Raw genomic sequence first — 18,057 nt, 5'->3', positions numbered from 1 at the left:
TGCCCTCCATGGTCTCGACAAAAAGCAGGCAGAAGCAGGATTCGCATATCTTTTCAAGAAGCAGCTGTGAGCAGGACCAACTGTGCTATGACGTCAGACCTCGACAATACTTCACACCTAGTATCCTGGACGGGGTCACTCGACCTCTCTCACCGGTAAGCCGTCGAGTTGCTCAAGAGTAGAGGTGAGTTCTCAGGATACAACGCTAGCACCGAGAACTTGTTACCGGAGCTCCTCGGTTTTAGACGGCAAACATGAAGCGTTCCTGTGCGAATCTTGGACAGCAAAAGATATAAGACAAGTCAGCGAAAAGAGTGTTTGCCGTCCCCAATGTTTCCCTTTCTCGACGGCGAGCACCCGTGGTGTTTTCCGCTCCTGATTTTTTTCGCCTGTAGATATTGCACTGCTCGCGCCCCTGGCACGCTTTGATGGTCCCAGATTCCTTGAAGCGGCCGTCTTTAGTGGACCCTTCTACGGAGCCAGTGTGGATTATGTCGACATTCATCGTGCGAAACAGCTTTTCCTCAACAACGTTTGAAAAGTTGCGTAATCCCGAATCCGACACGGGCTATCTTGAAAAAAACAGATACAACACAGCGAATATCCCCGCCCTGTAATGTGCATTACACACCTTCTTCAGCGAAACGGAAACAGCAATTTCGACCTGAGCCCGCGGAGGTAAACACGGTGACTAACAAACTGGAGCTCGAGTCTCCTCTTCGACCACGTGGCGTTGGGATATGCAAAGCAGCCGGTTGACAGTTTGTCCCGTGCCGGACTGCCGCCCATTTTTCGAATGAATGAACGCTGGGGAGTCGAGCGGAAAAACCCTAACCCCCTTAGGAAGCACGCACACCACGTTCGTATGCGGTCACCGACAGAGACAAGCGCGTGAAATGCTCAAAGAAAATATGAACTCTGTCTCATGCAGGGTCGCTGCGTAGGGCGCTCCTGAGGCAGTACAAAACCTACAGGGCTCTTTCAACGGTGCCTTGCTCTCATACTCAACGACAGGACACTACGCAAGATAGTGCTGTAGCCGGTTCCCCGAGCCACGTTTAAGAGTTAGCCCTGTTTTCGTCACACCGCTCAGATTTTGTCGCTGTCGCCGCGACCGAATCGCCCTGTCTCTTCCGGCTCCTTTGCGAGCGGCATGCATGAACACTCCCTAAGCAGGGCCTGGCAAGGCCGAAGGTGGGCGTAAGCTATCATGCTGGCTCGACAGGTTTTCTGCAGCTTCGCCTCGAGAATGAGGCCGCGACCCCCGCACTCGGTTCTCTCCACTGGCTCGCCACATCACGCAGAGCCTCGATTAACTCGCGCTCATCATTTCGAATGTCGCGAGCATCGGTGGCGTCATTTGCTGCCGCCCCGCCCGCTGCGAGTTCCCACTCTGCGCCCAGAGACTGTCGTAACGCATGCAGCGGCTCCGCGCCCCTCCTTTCGCATGAGGCTTGTCTCTGTCCCTCTTGCTCTTCTAGTCTGTCGCTTCGTCCTGCGTGTCGCCCTCCTCCGCCTCTCACAGGGTCTTTTCCTTCTTCGGACGAACGCCCACAGTCCTTTACAGGGGCCTGCCTCGCGCGCGTCTGCCGGTCGAAGGCAAGAAAGACAGCGATGACTGCAGACGCCGCGCGCGCACTCGTCCCCAGGAGCAGTTGCCTCACTGCGCGCGCGTCGCCGGCCGAAAGGAGACCTGGGTGAGGCGATGTCGCCTCTGCGAGCCAAGCGGCGTGGCTGAGTCGCCGCCGCGCTGCGCACGCCCTCAGCCACTGCGAACGGGGCTGACCCAGCCCACGGGGCAGAAACCCCCGGGGTGCGGCGAGCAGCCACCGACGCTCTGAAGCGCGGTCCTGCGGCCGGCTTGGAGGGTGAGGAGGTGAAGTCTCGGCAGGACGAGGGCAAGACACATGGAAAGGAGGACCCTCTCGGAGATGCTTCAGACGGCGAAGCAGCCACGCGATGTCCGCCGGCGACGGAAAACCTGAGGTTCACAAAGCAGAACGTGGAAAGCGGAGGCCGACTTTGACAACCATTTCTCAGCTCGGCCCGTGTAGCGCGAAACAGAGGGACGGCACTGAACAGACGGCTCCCACTAGCTTCGTCCCTGTTTCATGCCACCATCGGTTGCCCTTTCCTTCGGCGGGGCTAGACTGCATATGCGGTTGCAGCACAGGCCAAAAACAGTAAAAAGAAGGACCAGCCGCGAAAGCCTCTTTCTGGGCATGAAATACTCTTGGAAGTAAACGATCTAAACAGGGGAAGAAATAAATTCAGAAGGATCCGGTGCATGCACCGACAACACAACTCGGCGTCAGATTCCCCCAGCCCTGAAACTGAAAGCGGGCGATGCAGCAAAGAAACCCTGAACCTGATTTCCATCTAGATCGTGGGATCGCCGTGACAGCTGCCCTTCCCGCCCAGCAGGGTGTCGGGGCGCGGCCGCTCGACGGCGAATCCAAGGGTGGAGCAGCTGACCGTTGGCGGCTTGTGCAGAAAGGCAAAATGAATATGTCTCGCGGACGCCTGCCGCTTGTGAGTCATTCACCGAAGTCGAATCGCAAGCCCGCTGAAGAATCTCATCAGCGTTGGTAGCAGGGCATTTTTCCTTCTGGACTAAGATCGCTGGTGGCGGCGAGCTGCTGAGACAGTCGTCTACGACAGGGGTATCGTCCAGTTTTCTGTCGAGCGGCCGCCGTTCACGAGCCTCACAACCCTCCGCTACGTACATATGTTCCGCCCTTTCCGCGTCCGGAGGATTCACTGAGTCCTGGCCTCCTGTGCAGGAATTCAGTCGGCGGCTGCCATCTTCAACATCAGCGAGAGACAGGCAACTAGCCCCCTCTTCTCTGGCTGCCTCGCTGTCGGTCTTCTGGCGCTCAAACCCTCCTCCTGCCTTGCCTCTGGCAGACCGCGGCGCGGGCGTTCGCGAGTTACACACATATCGCTCCCGAGTCTCACAAGGCGGCGGCTCCGAAGGCGCGGCCCGCGCCGACCGCACATGCCGGTTGGGCGAAGAAGAGGGAGACTCGAGAAGACGAGCAAGCGACGCCGACGGCGCGCTGCGGAAGGCGAAAGCCTCGTTCGAAGAAGCGGGAAGAGGCGATAGGCCGTAGAGAGACGTCACGCGGGCGTCGAAGCAGCGGCCCATGGTTGCCGCGACGTCAGTTAAGAACACACCGGCTAGGTGCTGATGGAGAACGTTGTTGAACTGCAAGAGCCGCAGAAGCAGATGCGCACTGCGCGCTCGATGGATTGCCAGGGCGGTGGCCCAGGCAGACGCGAGGGGCTAAGAGACGCTGCCGCCACGCACGCAGCGACTGAGCCCGTCAGAAGCGAAGGCAGACACCAAGATACAGAACGAAAGCGGAAGCTGCTGTAGTGAGAAAATGCCAGTTAAACGCGAGAGAGCAGCACATGAATCGGCGGATGCTGTTTGCTCGCGTGCGAAGCGAGCGACCATCACGGCAACGGTGACAGACACTCGCTTTGCGTGTCGGCCGGAGGAGCGCAGGCGCGCCTCCCTGGAGGCAGTGAAGAGGGCTCCCGCTGTGCGTGGTCGCGGCACGCGCGGCTTGGTAGACATATGCTTGCAAATAGACAGCTCCGGGGCAGAGCGGCGAAGGGAGGTCGTCTAATTATACAAAGCGGCACACGCATATATAAAGGAGTCCCGCTCGATGTGAGCGGCGGCACGTTCCGCGGAAAAACCAAAAAAGGAACCAAGGAAGCACTTGGAACCCAGGGGGCCCCGTTCGAAACTGTCTGCAAAGCGTGCGCTTCAGCGGGGCGGTCCTGAGTCACGCACCTCGAACTCGATGGTGAAGTCAACTGAGCAGGCGCGAGTCGTCCCAGGAAGAGGGCGGAATTCCCAGCAGTTCACCTGCAGAAGACGCGCAGAAGAAAGACGCACACGTGAGTCCAGCCGCTGCAGCGAAAACTTGCAAGCGTGGTGGAGCGGACACTGGACACGAAAACGAAACCGTGCAACAAACCGAGCCTCGGGCGGGGTCGAATGGGGTAGGAGGGGGGGATTGGAATACGGGGGCGAGCGCGGGTGGCGCGTAGGCGATCGCGGGCGCCAGTTTGCGTGGGCAGGAAGTTCCAGAGCGCTCTTGTTCCTGCGACGCGGCAAGCCTGAAGCACGCGGAAAGTCTCCTTGCTGTGGCTTCTTTCACAGAGCAACGCTTGACGCGCAGCCGCGAGAGGTGTCAACGCCTTACCAACGTCTTGAAGACGCGCGAGTCTGCAGCGGCAACCGTGACAAGGAACGCCGGCGAGGCCCCTGGCGAACATGAGGCTGCGTCACCCCCCGCGGGCGCAGAGTCGAAACGCTCGAGGTGTATCTGTCGGAGACGATGCCGAAACCCACGACGAGCTCGGCCTCGAACTTCTCTTGGCCATCTCGGTGCCGGCGGACAGGCGTCAGCAGGCGACTCTCCTGAGACGCAACAAAAAGCCAGGGGGAGACGGAGCGCAGCATCGCAGGGGCCGAGTTCCTCTACGCTGTCCTACTGGTCGCCCAGTCCTCGATTCTCTGCATTGCCCGACAAATGTAGTGTTCGAATGCGTTCATGGCTAAAAAAGAGAAGGGCGAATGCCTTCGGCAGTCCGATGCGTCACGCCATACTCTCCTTCCCTAGCGGAACTGCCAACAGGCAGGAAACGCGCTGGGCACTCCGTCGCAAACCCTGTCAATCCTATTCCCCGCGTTCTGCCGGTCACTCATCCGCGTCTTCGCTGGAAACGGCGCAGAGGCGAAACATGGGGGTAGTGCCATAAGCGGCCAGGCGACGAGGTGACTCGAGACACACGCCCGCGCACGGCTACGCTCCGACGCAAAGAATCGCAGGCCGCCGCGCCGTCGCCAGCGAATGACTACTCGAGTGAGAAGGGCATTCAGGACGAGATGCAACGCACACGCGCACAGCAGTAACTGCACGGATGGGAGGATTCACTCATACACACTGGCAGGCGAACTCGAGGCCTCCTCCCCCCTTTTCACGAACGCTAGAGGCAAGCGAGCCCGTCAGCTGAGACTGAGACTGCGCAGACGAAGGGGCACAGATCCTTTGGGCGTCTACACGACGCGATCAAAAACGGAAGGTGAAGCCGTTCGGACTGCAGTGCACTGTGCTGGGAAAAAACCGTAGTTTATATGAACCTAGGAATTCCATTTTAGGCAGTGCAACATGGAGTCTAGCTTCAGTTGTCATCTGACTGGTATTCCATGCCCTGAGTACGTAAAGAGAAGGGAAGGTTAATGGCTATTTAAACACAGCAGTTACTGGGTTCTAACAGGGAGAGTGTGAAACTGTCTAATGCCGCGACGATCCAAACGCAGGCAGGCCTAGCCTATGCCCTCGCTCCCCTCTGCCCCCCCTACTTCCCTCCCGCCCCCCTTCCTCCGTTTGACTTCTGTTGGTCCGGGCAGCACAGCAAGAACTCGGTGTCTCGACATATCTCTAGTGCTCCATGCCCTCCCGCCGCCGCACCTTGCACCATGGAACGAATTCGTGGTACGTGGCCACATCTTGAACCACAGAAAAGTACTCCTCCGCCGAGACGCCGACCAGCCTTCGTTCAGAGTGTCGCAGACAGGAGGGACTCGAGTTCCACAGCACGCGCGAGCCACGGTAGTCCCTATCTGCGTCGATCAGCTCAGTTGCTGCCTGGCTCCCCCACAGTCGTTGGCCTGGCTCCTTCGTCCCTCTGTCTTCTCGAAGCGCCATGTGGCTCTGTCCTCCGACAGGGACACGCGCAGAGGCCGAAGCCCCGTGCGGCGGTGAAGGGCGAGCGGGGGAGTGCTGAGATAAGACGTCGGGAAGAAGAGCCGTGAGGGACGAAGGGGACGGCAGGCCACTCCAAAACTGCCGCGCATGCGACAGGCAGAAACGAGAGTTCGGTTCTCCCGGAAAGGACAAGCACCTATGCAGAGGAGGATGTGCGACAACACACGCCGCGAGAGAGCGCTCGCTGAGACGCGCGAGACCCGAATGAAGCGAAGAGAGCGTCGAATCACGCAGCAGCACGCTGTTTTTCCACGCCGTCGGGTGCCTACGAGAAGCGCCAGCGTTTGGTAGAGGCGCGTGCAGTAAGGCTCGTTGACTAGACGAGCGCACATGCCCAAGCCGACCCTCCTGCGTGCCACGGGAAGGCGTGTCGCGCACAGACGAAAGCGCCGTCGGCGCATGAGGCAGCCGCGTGGGGAACCAGGCTGAGGAAAACGCTCCATTCTCCCTCAGCAGGCCAGACGCGTACTCAGAAAGGCCGCCTGGTGCAATTTTTTCCATCCGCTTAAATGCGCCACGCTTGTAACGCAAGCGTCTGTGCGACTCGGCCTCTGAAGATGAATGGACTGTCGCGTCGTGGGGAAACCAGCTACTCGCCTGCGGCCCCGGATCAGAAGCGGCGCCCGCCTCGCTTTGCGAGAGGCGACGGGAATAAAAATGTCTCTGTCGAGCAGACGCCTGCGCGCGTCCTCCCTTGAAAGGGGCGGTAGCGCATGAGGGTAGCCCGCGGCGACCCCTTGTGCACGCGGCGCCCGCCGAAGCGCCGGTAGTTAGCATTTTTTAGCGCTGTACAGCGGATGGGTATCCGGCACGCTGGAGTGCAGGCTGTCAGGGGGTGGCAAGTGTCTATACTTTCCGCATTGTTACGGAAACGCCCACATCTCGCTTTCTTGTAGACAGGATGCTACCTCGGTGCCTCGGAGGCGCCCTTCTAGAGCGAATATCGGTGCCGCAACAGGGACCTGAGCAAGCATCAAATATGGGCAGAGGGTGCCCAGACCGGAAATGGCTTGCGCATCACGTATTGAGCAAGGCGTCACTCGGTCTCTTTCGTTCAGGTACTGCTGTTTGTACATGAAAACGCGAGGTGTGACGGTTGCGGTTCATGCAGAGCCACGGCGAGAGATGAAAAAGCCTGTCTGGCCTCGGAGACTGAACACCCGTTAGGAACCCTCCGACTATACAGCACACAGGCACGAGAACAAAGCGACCGAAAACACAAAACCGACTTTTTCCGCGGCGATGCGCTTCAGCAGTTCAGGGATCCTGCGTTCGTTGCATGCGCATGAGAAGTGCATGCGCTTTGTGAATTCATGTGGAGAACGCAGAAGCCTTCTACGATCGGCACCACATGCTAAATCGGACGCGATGTAGAAACAAGCAAAACCGGCTGGGAAAGCAAAGGAATTGTGACTGTTTGAAAGGAGGTGTGCATCCAGGGCGCGGTCATCTTGCAACGGGCGACCGCACGCACAGCAGGGGCTACAGGGACAAGCTGACGGAGCTGGCGTTTCCGCCCCGGCGTGTCACGGCGCGTTCCACGCGATTGAACTGGCTTCCCTAGGCGTAAAGTGAGTATTCCCTCGGAGCATGTGGCCATCAATCAGCTTTCGCTGCGCTCCGATCTCGGTAACGGCATGTGCGTCACCGTGATCCACTGAGACTGGTGTCTCTGCCGGCCGATCGAAATAAACATGCCGGCAGCTTTGTCCAAGCGTGCAAACAATCAGCTGATGTTACGCCATCTAGGTCGTGAAAGGGGACTCCTCTGCTGTAAAGCAGAAGTACGGCGTTTCTTTTGAGCTCGACATCCTAACCGCCTTCAAGGGAGTACCTGCTGCGATGTCGAGCACTGCTACGGCCCTGGAATTTCAGTGCCCCTGTCATCCTATCCCCTATCTCTCATCTCCTCTCTTCTCTGTAAGGCTGATGTGCGCGCGGCAAATCCAGTCCGGCGTCGATGAAGTGGAGTGTTTTTTTTTAAGGACGGTTGGAAGATTCCACAACGACGCAGTAGGAAAGATGGACCGTTAGGGGTTTGCTCTGTCACGATTCGGCAGAACGTTCGGAGTGCAGCGGTTGATATTCCTCAGGTTTTGCCTGGATCTCGACGAACAAAGTCAGCGGTCACTCGTCTTCTTAGAAAGTCAGTTCCTTCGCCTTAAACGATGCTCCTCCGGTCTATTTTCTTTCTTTACAAGTTGTTCCCGTCTGACCGAGTGTGTAAGGGGCTGGGTGAGGGAGGATTGTCAACTGGCTGGCGGTCGTGTTGAGTCGTTTCAAGGGTAGTACACAGTGTGGCCGAATGCGTGCCTCGGGGTACTTGTTTCACTGGCATCTTCGTCAGGCACTCACGGTAAAGAAACCCAAGAAACGCATTGGGTACAGGAGGCGTGAACGCGCTTCTTCTCGTTGTGCCTAGGCTCTCACCGGCCTCCCACAGGAGATGTGCAGACAAAGTGCTTGATACTGTATCCCAACACCCTACCACTCTCCTATCTGACTTCTAGCTTGCGGCGGGAAAACTGTAGAGGTATCTCCTACATTAGTGGATGTGCATGTACTCAAGGGCAACGAAAGCATCGTCACGCCATCGTTCCAGGATATCCAGTCAGAGCGACGGAATATCCATAAATCTGGTTTGCCACATGCGGTTGTGAGGCCACTCCCTCGTTGTCGGTCACTTCAGTGCACGGAGGACGGTCGAAGGAATCATACCACTGCGGCAGCGTAGATCCTACTTACTGTTGCACTGGTCGAAAAAATCTCCTGACATGATATAGCGTCTACGTAAGCGGCTGCTGGGTATAGTCTCGTAAAAAGGCTTCCCATAGCTTACGCTAAGCGGAAGAACGTCTGGGAGTGCCGAAAACGAATTAGTTGCCAGCGTCAGAAGGAAGCGCTGACTGATGCGAAAGAACGTCGTACCATGATGACTACAGCGTCTTACCACAAGAATCTCCCTGGCTCCTTGATTCTTCAACAGGTCAGCCAGGTGGACAGCCGCCGACCGCGGGAATTAGAAGGCAGGACCAAGTTCTTCACTATCATAAATGGGCAATACATGCGCCCTGCTGGGGAAGGCTCGCGCAGCCAAGCTCTAGCCACGAAGGACTCTGGTCATATGGGACTGCTGGTACCAGAAGAACCTCTTGTGAGGTGGGAAGTCGGGGGTAGTTACGATGGCCGCCCGCTCCAAGTTGCTTTGGCGGGACGGTGAAAGCGGTGTGTTCGATTTCGACGACGCATTACTTTTGGTGCATCATGAGATTCACGCTTTGTCTTGGCAGTTAACCACTCTAAAATCATTGTGGCGAATCGCGTATTGGTGAGAGCTCCTTCCGATGTATTGCTATGCTGAAAACTACATCATGACTCGGGTTATCGCCCTGATCATGATTAGGCTGTAGCGGCAAGGCTCGCTATCATCTGTATTGCTCCGCTCGCGAATCAATGGCAGTATTGTAGCTGTGAAGGTTCTATGCAACATTGCACGCTGGAGTACCTCGGCGATGATTCATTGGTTTCGTCTGATGAAAAGCCTCGTGCTGTGAAGCAAGTAGTGACAAGTGACGGCATGGCGTGAATCGCATGTTTGTGCCCCTTCCCAAATTGAGTTAACGGCACAAGTTTCTGCAAATGGTTTGTTTACGGAACTTCTCACAACTGTTTATGCATGTCCTTTGGTGTGAAAGCATATCGCACTATCACTGCATTCCCCTTGAACGCACGGTAGCAGGCCTTCCAGTAAAGCAGAGCACCCAGTCCAAGGATACACAGAGGTTGCTCTGATATAACATTGTTACGTTTCTGTCTCTCCCTGGTTGACAGCTCCTGTCTCTTTTCTTTTTTGTCAGCGTTGTCCGGCAGGTCCGCTGCACGGTGTTCCGGTTGATGAGAAGATCGTCCTTGTCTGCGTTCAGTCATGTGTGGTACATCGTGGAGACCCCGCACCGTGGCGGCTCGCTCTAAAAAACGGACCTTCTGTTCACAAGAATGTGCTTCATGCTGTCAGAAGAGGGGCGGCGTACTGCGAGCCTCATTTTACGGCAAGTTGTGTATTTCAGCAGCGAAAAAGAGGCACTCGTATCCGATTTCTGAGTAGTTCAACAGAATACAAGTACCTTTGCGGCATACTCGTCGGACGACGGGGCGACGAACCGCAAAGATCCTTCACCACGCCCGTGTGACGCTGGTCTTCGAGACAAGAGCAAGAGTGTGGCAACCATTGCAGGACAAAGGTAATTCGATTCGTTGAGGGTAGCCAAAAATCCGCTGTGCGTTACATTTCGTCCCCCGAAGAAGCTGCCAGCATTCAAACGCAGCTTCAACCATCGCATCCTGAGCTCTGCCGAAAGGCGCTGGAGGCGTACATCCTGCCCTTGCCTGGTATGGAACGTTGCCGGAGCCTGCCTCAGCAGAACGTCAGCGACCAACTTCCCCAAGGAGAACCTCTACCGCGTCTCAGGAAACCTGCCGTGTTCTTCTCCATTGCCACCGCGGTAGACTCCTTTGCGCTCTCAGTGCATCAGAGGAAGGCAGAAAATTGCAAGAGCGGCTTGTTGCAGCTGCTCTGTGCAGCCCCTCTAGGTATATGAAGGAGGCTTCCTCCAGTGGAGCTTCTGGAATTGTTCAGCTGGAGTTTTCATCTGCGCCTGGTGGATGTCGCCTGGCACCAACTTCGACGCCGGGTGTAAGTAGCCGAGTAGAAAGCAAGACGCCGACTCCACAAGATAGTGATGATGCTGGAAGGCAATACTGTCTGCTAAAACGACTACTACGGGACCGAGGCACTTCCATGATAGAGGCTCTTCTGTTGCACATTGGTAAAGGTAAGAGGCTGAGGAACCTGTAAAGCAGCTGAGCAGTGGTAGTGCCTTTGTTAGCAGGTTTCTATATGTTTGAACAGAGGCAAGCCGATCAAGCACTGCAATCAAAACGGTAGCCCGTGCGTGAGGCTGTCGGCCATGCAACATTGTGTTTCCAGAGAATGAGTTCGAATAGAATTGAAAGTCCCCCCCTACTCTGCGAAAGGCTGAGAGTGGCGGCCACAAACCGCATCCTTCTTTGCTCACGCACGATTTAGTTTGGTGCATGTTGGTCGCCATCGGCAGTAGATCTCGTGCGACGTACCACCACTGAGGCGCCAGCCAGGAGCGCGCTGTGAAACAATCGGTCCGACCGGCTGCCGTAGCGTTCAGTATTGCTTATGAGCACCCATATCTCTCGAGAAAGACTCCATACCATAAGTAGGGAAAGCAGTTCACCTCGTCCGCACCTCCACACTGCTGCAACGTGTAGGGGTTCGTTAGACTGCTGTGACTGCCGACTCGCAATGCGCCCACCACTAGCTTCGCAGTACGAAGCATGGTATGGTTCGCGATGCGTTGTTGTCGACGTCTTGAGGGGCTCCGAAGGCCAGTGCAACCCCATAGCTGCTGACGACTGCTGAACTTTCAGCATACTGAGCGGGGACACTGGGTCCAGTGTAGTAGAATTTTCAGTGTTTCGTTTACATCCCTTCAACATGAACGCACAATCATAGAGTTTGTCTCCAAAGTGGGTCTGAAAGATAAATACTCCGGACTTGCCCCGCAGTCCAATGAGATGGGCCCTCCTACTCTTCGCACAAGAAACTATGGCACGACAGTGTCGTAGGTGGTTCTCTGTTTCTTGTATGCCAGCACTGGTCGCAGCTAGCCCCGCTTCTCATGTCCCTTCGCGTCCAGAGGCGGAGCGTGAGCAGCTCGAGGCAAGGCAAACAATTGCACGGTGGATCGCTGACGGAGTCAGCGCTTCTCCACCTGCCTACGTGCGATATCTTGCCAATGCAATAGCGAGGGCCACGCGCCTTCTTTGTGAGGCAGGAAGCAGTGAAGGATCATCGGCCGCAGTAGCATCATCAGTCAGTCTTTGTCCTGCGCAAGCTCACTACCCCCTCGCTGTCGATGAAAACTTCCAAAAGGATAAGAAAGAGATCGAACTACGCGTCTCCGAAATCGAGTCGGAACCCCTGGCTTCTTCGAGAACACGCGATATGGGATGGCACCGCCTGAGTGGTTGTGAGCGTGACAAGGCTTCCGTGCAGGTCGGTCAGAAAGTTCCGATTTGCAGTTTGGCCGAAGCGACGAACCAGCAAGATCGCCACGGATGCCAGAGTGTGAAGATTGTTAAGCGGCACGAACAGAGGGAACGCCTCCGCCATACGAATTTGGCTGGCAATAACTGCGTTTCCCGTCGGGCGGCTGTGCCAGAGCAGAAGATTTCTGCCAGCGTGAAGATCAGTATTGCGCATGGGGACCCAGAAGAAAAGCGGACGACTCGTCTGGGTCCTAAACGTGCACCGTCACCTCAAAGCAATCCTCCAGTTTCGCGCCACAGTACTGAAGCACGCGAACATCAAGGCGGACTTGGACTGAGCCTTTTAGGAGAAGCAGTAAGCTACGCATTCTGTGAAGCCACGCCGACAGAGGAACTTGAACAATTGTGTAGCGCTGTGTGTGACTTGGTGCCAATCGTGTTGACACATGTCATAAAAATTGAGCTTCAGCAGCAAGAGCACCAAGGCAAAGCCGGATCACACGGAACAGCCTCCCGGATGCTTGCATCGAATTCTGCGAGCGGTCACTCGGACTGGAAGGCCAGCATGCTGGGAGATCTGGACGATGCGAGCGGCGTTGATGCCAGATTTCCAGACCGTCCGACAGTGAAACACGAAACAAAGTCCGCTTGAGCTGGATGGTCCCTTACCTTCCAGCGCTGAGTTCGTACGTGAGCGTGCAAGAGCAGAACGTGTTCTCTGTACTGAGAGTCATCCGTTCTGAAGAAAGATGTGGCAGCTAACTAAGCGAGGTTGAGAATACCCGTGGGCGTCGTGTCACCGCCTCACCGCAAGAACGGGACGCCGTACAAAATGCACCTTCAGTCGCGGCAGGTATGCTGAAGCACCCGTCAATCTGCATGTATTCAACATCGACGCGTGTCGGTGCTGAATATATTCATGGCCGGTTCTCTGTGGCTACAAGTGAAGACGAACACCCCCGTCTACCTGAGAGGAGACGTAGCCCAGCCCGCCCCAAACCGCGCCAGATGCACTCAGCCGAAAGGCCTTTCTTAATTTCGTCACTCATGCGCAAAAAGTCCCGTGATCGAGCTCGCCACGGTGTGTCTGAATCACCTGTGTGATGCTAATGAGTTGTCCGAGCAGAGTAACGGCGTGATATTACGCAGTTCAGTACCTGCTACTAGAGCCGGCCTTTGCTTTTAGCGAACCTCGAAACACGTCTGGTCTCGAGGTCACCAAAGGGATACTCACAACAGAATTCTCCTTCGCGAGGAGCTTCACACTCAAAGTCAACTGGCAAGGCCGCGTGGCGAAACTGAACTAATTGTAAGTTATTAATATACATTTCTAATTAAATAAATATAAATAATATTGCAATTTTGATCGGCCTTGACAATGCCACCACGTCACCGCGGCAGTACGCGCAATTTTCAGTAGTACCACCGACACGGCTGGCCGCTGGTTGTCTCCTCACAGCAAACATGGTGATCACGCAAGTGCCAGCGAGCCAGCCGGCCGGTGGTCTCTGTTTCGTCCTCCATATGGGCAGTGTGACGCGCCGAGTTTCAGTGTAGGCTGTATATTCCTGACAGCGGCAGGCTGTTCTGCCTCTCCGGAGGTAATTAGGCCACTCTGACGAAAATGGGAAAGATGTGGATATGCATGCTACAGAACGTGGACCGTGTGTGTCGTGCTGGTGCTGAACCCCAGTTCGATGACTCCAGGTCGCAAACAAGACCACGCTGCGGAATTACCCGCAGTCCCGCCATGGCCCTTAAGAGGCCCTCTGAGTTCAAGCTCTAGAGGAAGCTCTGGTTCGCCGACGCACAGCGCCTTCACTCTCTCCGTTCCGTGTCGCGGTTTAGCTGTGCTGGTATGTTTCCTTCCTGTGCCTATTCTCTTTCTTGGGCGCTGTTGCTCTGCGAGCTATCACCTCGTTCAGTCGAGTTTAGTCTTCCATGTCCTCATCAGAAGACGACGCCTGCGGGGAATTGGGGGGTGCACCGGGCCCTGGCGGGGACGGAGAACCCCGTCCCGAAGTACCCAAAAGTCTTCGCCCCTGGTACGCCGCCTCACGCTTGAGCCGGCGGCGTCTGCGGTGGTCCGCCCGTCTTTGAAGGAGCCCCTGCTCAACGGGTGAGGGCCCTTGTGCAGCAGCGGATGCTTCGGCGGCAGCTTGCGCGGCGCGCCGCAGGGATTGTTGCTGGAATACGGTAGGCCAGCGGCCTGCGGCTTGTGCAGCCTCACGCTGCTGCAGTCGCATCTTCTGCCTTTCATGCGCTGAGTACTCTTCCTTACGGAGCCGCGTATTCCTGAACGGAGACCCTTGCAAGGGATTGTCTGCAATGTGGGAGGAAGCAAGCATGCTGGCTAGTTGCAGCATTATGTCCGGATGCGGTTGCTGCGTCAGCGGAGACTGCGAGCTGGTGGGACCAGCCTGAAGCGAAGTATCATGCGAGGGCCCTGCGGACCGGTGGCCTGCTACCGACCCCTGGCTGACACCTAATGCTGCTGTCCCTACGGTGCGTTGTGTGCTTGCCACACAAGAAGGGCAGCGGCATCCCCCATACCTGCAGGAGCCTCCACTTCCTTGATCCATCAGTCTGCGCACGACAGGGCCCTCAGAAGCGCGACAGGAATGAATGCACTCACGCAGTCTCCCCAGACCGCCTGTAACCCCCACGTATACCACCAGTGACAACACAAGCACGCGAGCGAGGGTGCGAACAATAGAGTAAGCGCTCGAAGTACGGCGTCTCTTCTTTGTCGTAGCCACAGCACCAAGGCGGACCGTCAGTTCGTCTGCGTTAGTTGTGGCTCGCAGGCGGTCTCGAAGAATGGATCCTGCGGGGCTTTGCCCAGAGTGATTCGCACTCGTCACCTCGTCTGCCGACATGGTCGATGCCGCTCGCGTCGGTTCTGTTGAAGCCACCATATCGGCATACACCCCGGGCCGCTCTGCGAACGCAAAGAAAGCGTGTGCACGGGAAAGAATTGCGACCTTTCTTTCCATGAAACCCCATCAGAGCCAACTGGCCTACACGGGCGAGGAGAAGTGCCAGGGGGGAGGGGCGCGGGAATTTGATCAGACCTGTTGATTACTTCCGGCAAGTGTAGCTAGCGCACCGACCGTCAACAGGTCGACAGTTCAAACTCACATGTGAAAGCCGCCACCCTACAGCGTGCAAGGCTGACTGCTCCTGCTAAACTTGCAACAGTGTACCATCACAGAAAATATAAAGCCAATTGGACGCATTCCTCGTCGATATTGTTCACCACTTTCGAAAAATACGATTCATCCTGGGGCCGCGCGCGCCACTGCGTGCGCGCACGTGGGGAAATAGTGGAGGAAATCGAGATGTATCAGCATAAAGGTGAAAACGCGGTTATCTTTACGTCTGAACCCGAGGGCCGCGCTACAGCAGATTTTTGCTTAGCGTCAAATCCCCTCAGCGCTGACAGTCCTTAGCGCACGCTTAACATAACCTCGATATCACTTGCGCGACTGGCAGTCCCCGCGCGTCGCCTCCTCGTCTTAGTCTCGCTTCGGCAGGGACGCCCCTAGTCAACACGGAGTGGCGTTCCCTGCGAGTGATCACCTCCGCCAGGTACTGCTTTTTTCTGTGTCGGATTGGTTGCCATCGACTCGAGAGCGAATTCCCTGTTATCTCTGAAGCCGGAGCCTACAAGTTATTTGCAGTGCCGGCGACATCAGAGGTAACGCAGAAAAGGCGTTTTTGTAATACGTAGACTCTTGCGCACCGTCACGTTTGTTGACTGCATAAGCAGCCACCTTACGGAATGGGACTCACGCTTTCACAGTGAAAACGTCAGTTCGGTTTAACACATGAGGACATTAGTCATGGCACACGTGTGTGCGGACACTGTGACAGCAAATTATATCGTGGAGACCACTTCGCCTCTTCGGTTCTTTTTCTTCAGGGTTGTGGCTCCAGGAATACCTCACGGTAGTAACCGGAGAAAGAGTTTCGACCTGTAACAAAGTAGACTTCAGGATACACCCATCCACTCAAGTGTTGATACCCCCGCTCGGTTCATTGGCCGTGTGTCATACAGTGTCGAAATATCCTAGTTGATCTGTCTGTGGCTCAACCCGCAATTAAATCGCAAGACGATTCCTCTTCTAGCTTGTTGGCCGCGCCGCCAGACCGAGAGATGCTATTTCTTGTTCTTTGGCCTGCGTATCCTCTTTATTTGGCGTAAGGCGCCTGCCTTACCCGCTGCACTCGTGGCGGGATAGTTGCGACAAGTATACGTATACCAGGACCAAGCCATTCCGAGCAATAAAGTTCCAGAAACCTGTTCGCGGACTTTATAAAAAAAGAAGCTGGTCAGGAAGCGCAGTGATGGTGCTTCGTGCTCCGCGCGTGCCGCCCCCTGTGGCGGCCTCGAGCAGCGCAACGTGTCACGCGGCGTGCCGCCATGCGCGACCATTATGTTGGAGCTCGTCTTCCCCCTCGCAAAGTCGAGTTCGCAAGGAAGCCGAGGGGACAGACAGTGCAGCTCGTGGATTAGATGGTGGAGATCGTAGCGAAGCAAAATCAAGGGGTGCCAACATATCCCCTTAGAATGCGTCCCACACACAAGTTCCTACATGGGAGTGCGCGAGGGTTTTTCATGCGTTGGGAGAAACGTGCACTACTGCACGTGCTGCATTCGCGGTGTGGAGATAGCGGCATGAAAGCCCGCGCCTCCATGGAGAGCCTCACCCACGCCACGACTAGAGGTGCTCCAGATACGGCGATGATGGCGGCTTGCCGGCACTCGAATGGAAATGCCCTCTTCGGTACTCCGGACAGCTCAGCCAGCACTTGTAATGATGTCACGGGTATGAGCGAAAAAGGGCAGTATCTCTCTTACTGGCGCGTCGCTTCGGTCCACAACAATTACCAGCATCTGTGACTTTGAAGTCTTTAAAAGATCGTGGCATTATAATGGAAAAGGAAAACGGCGAACATGACACATATACCTCGAAGTTGAACAAATACCCCTCCCGTGCAATAAAACTCTTCGAAGGCTACAACCGACGAGGAAATGTTTTCGGCCACTGGACTTCCAACAAACCTTGGCAAAGTCCGCTACCAGCCGTACAACCCACTACGGGAGCCTTGTCCCCACCACGCCCGCATATGAAACAACGCATCATCGACGGATTTCAGCACTGTATCGCTCTTTGCCCACCCGTTAATTTCATGTAGTTACGTACCGCATATGAGCTGATCACCTGTCAGCGGAGCATTCGAACACGTGGAAGAACCTGCCAGATGACAAGGAAGCGTAGTGGCCTGCTCCCCGATGAGGAAACGTGAAGAGACTTTTCTCCTTCTAGTCTTCGCCCTGGTGCTTCGTCCGCTGGCGCATTCCTCATTAAGCCCGACCTGAATATCCGGGAAGGGACTCTCAGCCTCCACAACTATCCGGAAGCTTATTATGCATGGTCGCATCCATCCAGCACGCTATCGAAGGAGTATCGGCTTGCTTTACAAAAGTACTCGGGTCCCACAGAAATAGTGTCGCCACGAAGAGCGAATAATTCATACCATTCTCCTCATTCACCGTGTCACGCTCGCGTGGTGTGTGCGTGCCACGTTGAGATACCACAGTGTGATACAACAATTCGCGCCCAACTATGGGAGTACGGATAGGAATAACATCTAAGAAAACACACAGACTAAAACAGGAAGCAACATAGCTTGAAGTCCGGCGCCGCGATTGGCTCGGAGCCGTGCACCTTGAGCTCTTTTTCATTAGTTTGGACGCTCCCTCCGAGACTTTAGCGACCCGCGACGGATCCGCCAATACACACGCGTCGCCGATCTTCTTTCCGGCAGCGTGTTTGGCATTTTCCAGCCCCTACGGTCTTCAGTTCGTCTTCGCGAGGTTACGCGGACTCTTTTTTCCTTTGCCACAGCAGGGGCTTCGTTCAAAAGTGTCCCGGAAGCACCCGCTGGCTTGATGCCCTCTAGCTTCTCTGTAGCATGCTTCAAAGTGCTGCGTTCATTCGGACCTAGAAGCTACGACAAGGAATGTCTTCCACCTCACCACTGGAGGCGTACAGCCCTCGCATCATAGACACAGGGCGAACAGCTGGCAAAAGAGTCTCACCTCGACGCAGCTCCGATTGTGAAAAGTATGCCGTCAGTGCTTCTCTGCTGCGCGCGTTCAGGCTCGGTCATGCATGGT

The 18,057-nt window shown here is 55.9% G+C and overlaps 3 protein-coding genes across 3 annotated transcripts; 1 reads left to right on the top strand and 2 right to left on the bottom strand.

Moving 5' to 3' along the window:
• Nucleotides 1-1,208: 1,208 nt before the first annotated feature.
• On the bottom strand, nucleotides 1,209-6,566 carry BESB_008230 (polyketide cyclase/dehydrase; the record flags this gene model as incomplete). The annotated part of the gene is made up of 6 exons (XM_029359577.1): nucleotides 1,209-1,981; nucleotides 2,476-3,208; nucleotides 3,806-3,880; nucleotides 4,307-4,438; nucleotides 5,493-5,867; nucleotides 6,120-6,566. 6 exons carry the CDS (start codon nucleotides 6,564-6,566, stop codon nucleotides 1,209-1,211), a joined length of 2,535 nt encoding a protein of 844 aa, XP_029222490.1.
• Nucleotides 6,567-11,466: 4,900 nt separating this feature from the next.
• BESB_008220 (uncharacterized protein) lies at nucleotides 11,467-12,522 on the top strand (the record flags this gene model as incomplete). The annotated part of the gene is made up of 1 exon (XM_029359576.1): nucleotides 11,467-12,522. One exon carries the CDS (start codon nucleotides 11,467-11,469, stop codon nucleotides 12,520-12,522), a length of 1,056 nt encoding a protein of 351 aa, XP_029222489.1.
• A 1,279-nt stretch (nucleotides 12,523-13,801) lies between these two features.
• BESB_008210 (uncharacterized protein) lies at nucleotides 13,802-14,788 on the bottom strand (the record flags this gene model as incomplete). Its single annotated transcript, XM_029359575.1, has 1 exon — nucleotides 13,802-14,788. One exon carries the CDS (start codon nucleotides 14,786-14,788, stop codon nucleotides 13,802-13,804), a length of 987 nt encoding a protein of 328 aa, XP_029222488.1.
• Between the last annotated feature and the right edge of the window lie 3,269 nt (nucleotides 14,789-18,057).

Source organism: Besnoitia besnoiti, chromosome I (genome assembly GCF_002563875.1).
Source record: "Besnoitia besnoiti strain Bb-Ger1 chromosome I, whole genome shotgun sequence".
Taxonomy (NCBI): Eukaryota; Apicomplexa; class Conoidasida; order Eucoccidiorida; family Sarcocystidae; genus Besnoitia; species Besnoitia besnoiti.
Note: the sequence above shows the minus strand (reverse complement) of the source record. Positions and strands in the feature narration are given on the sequence as shown.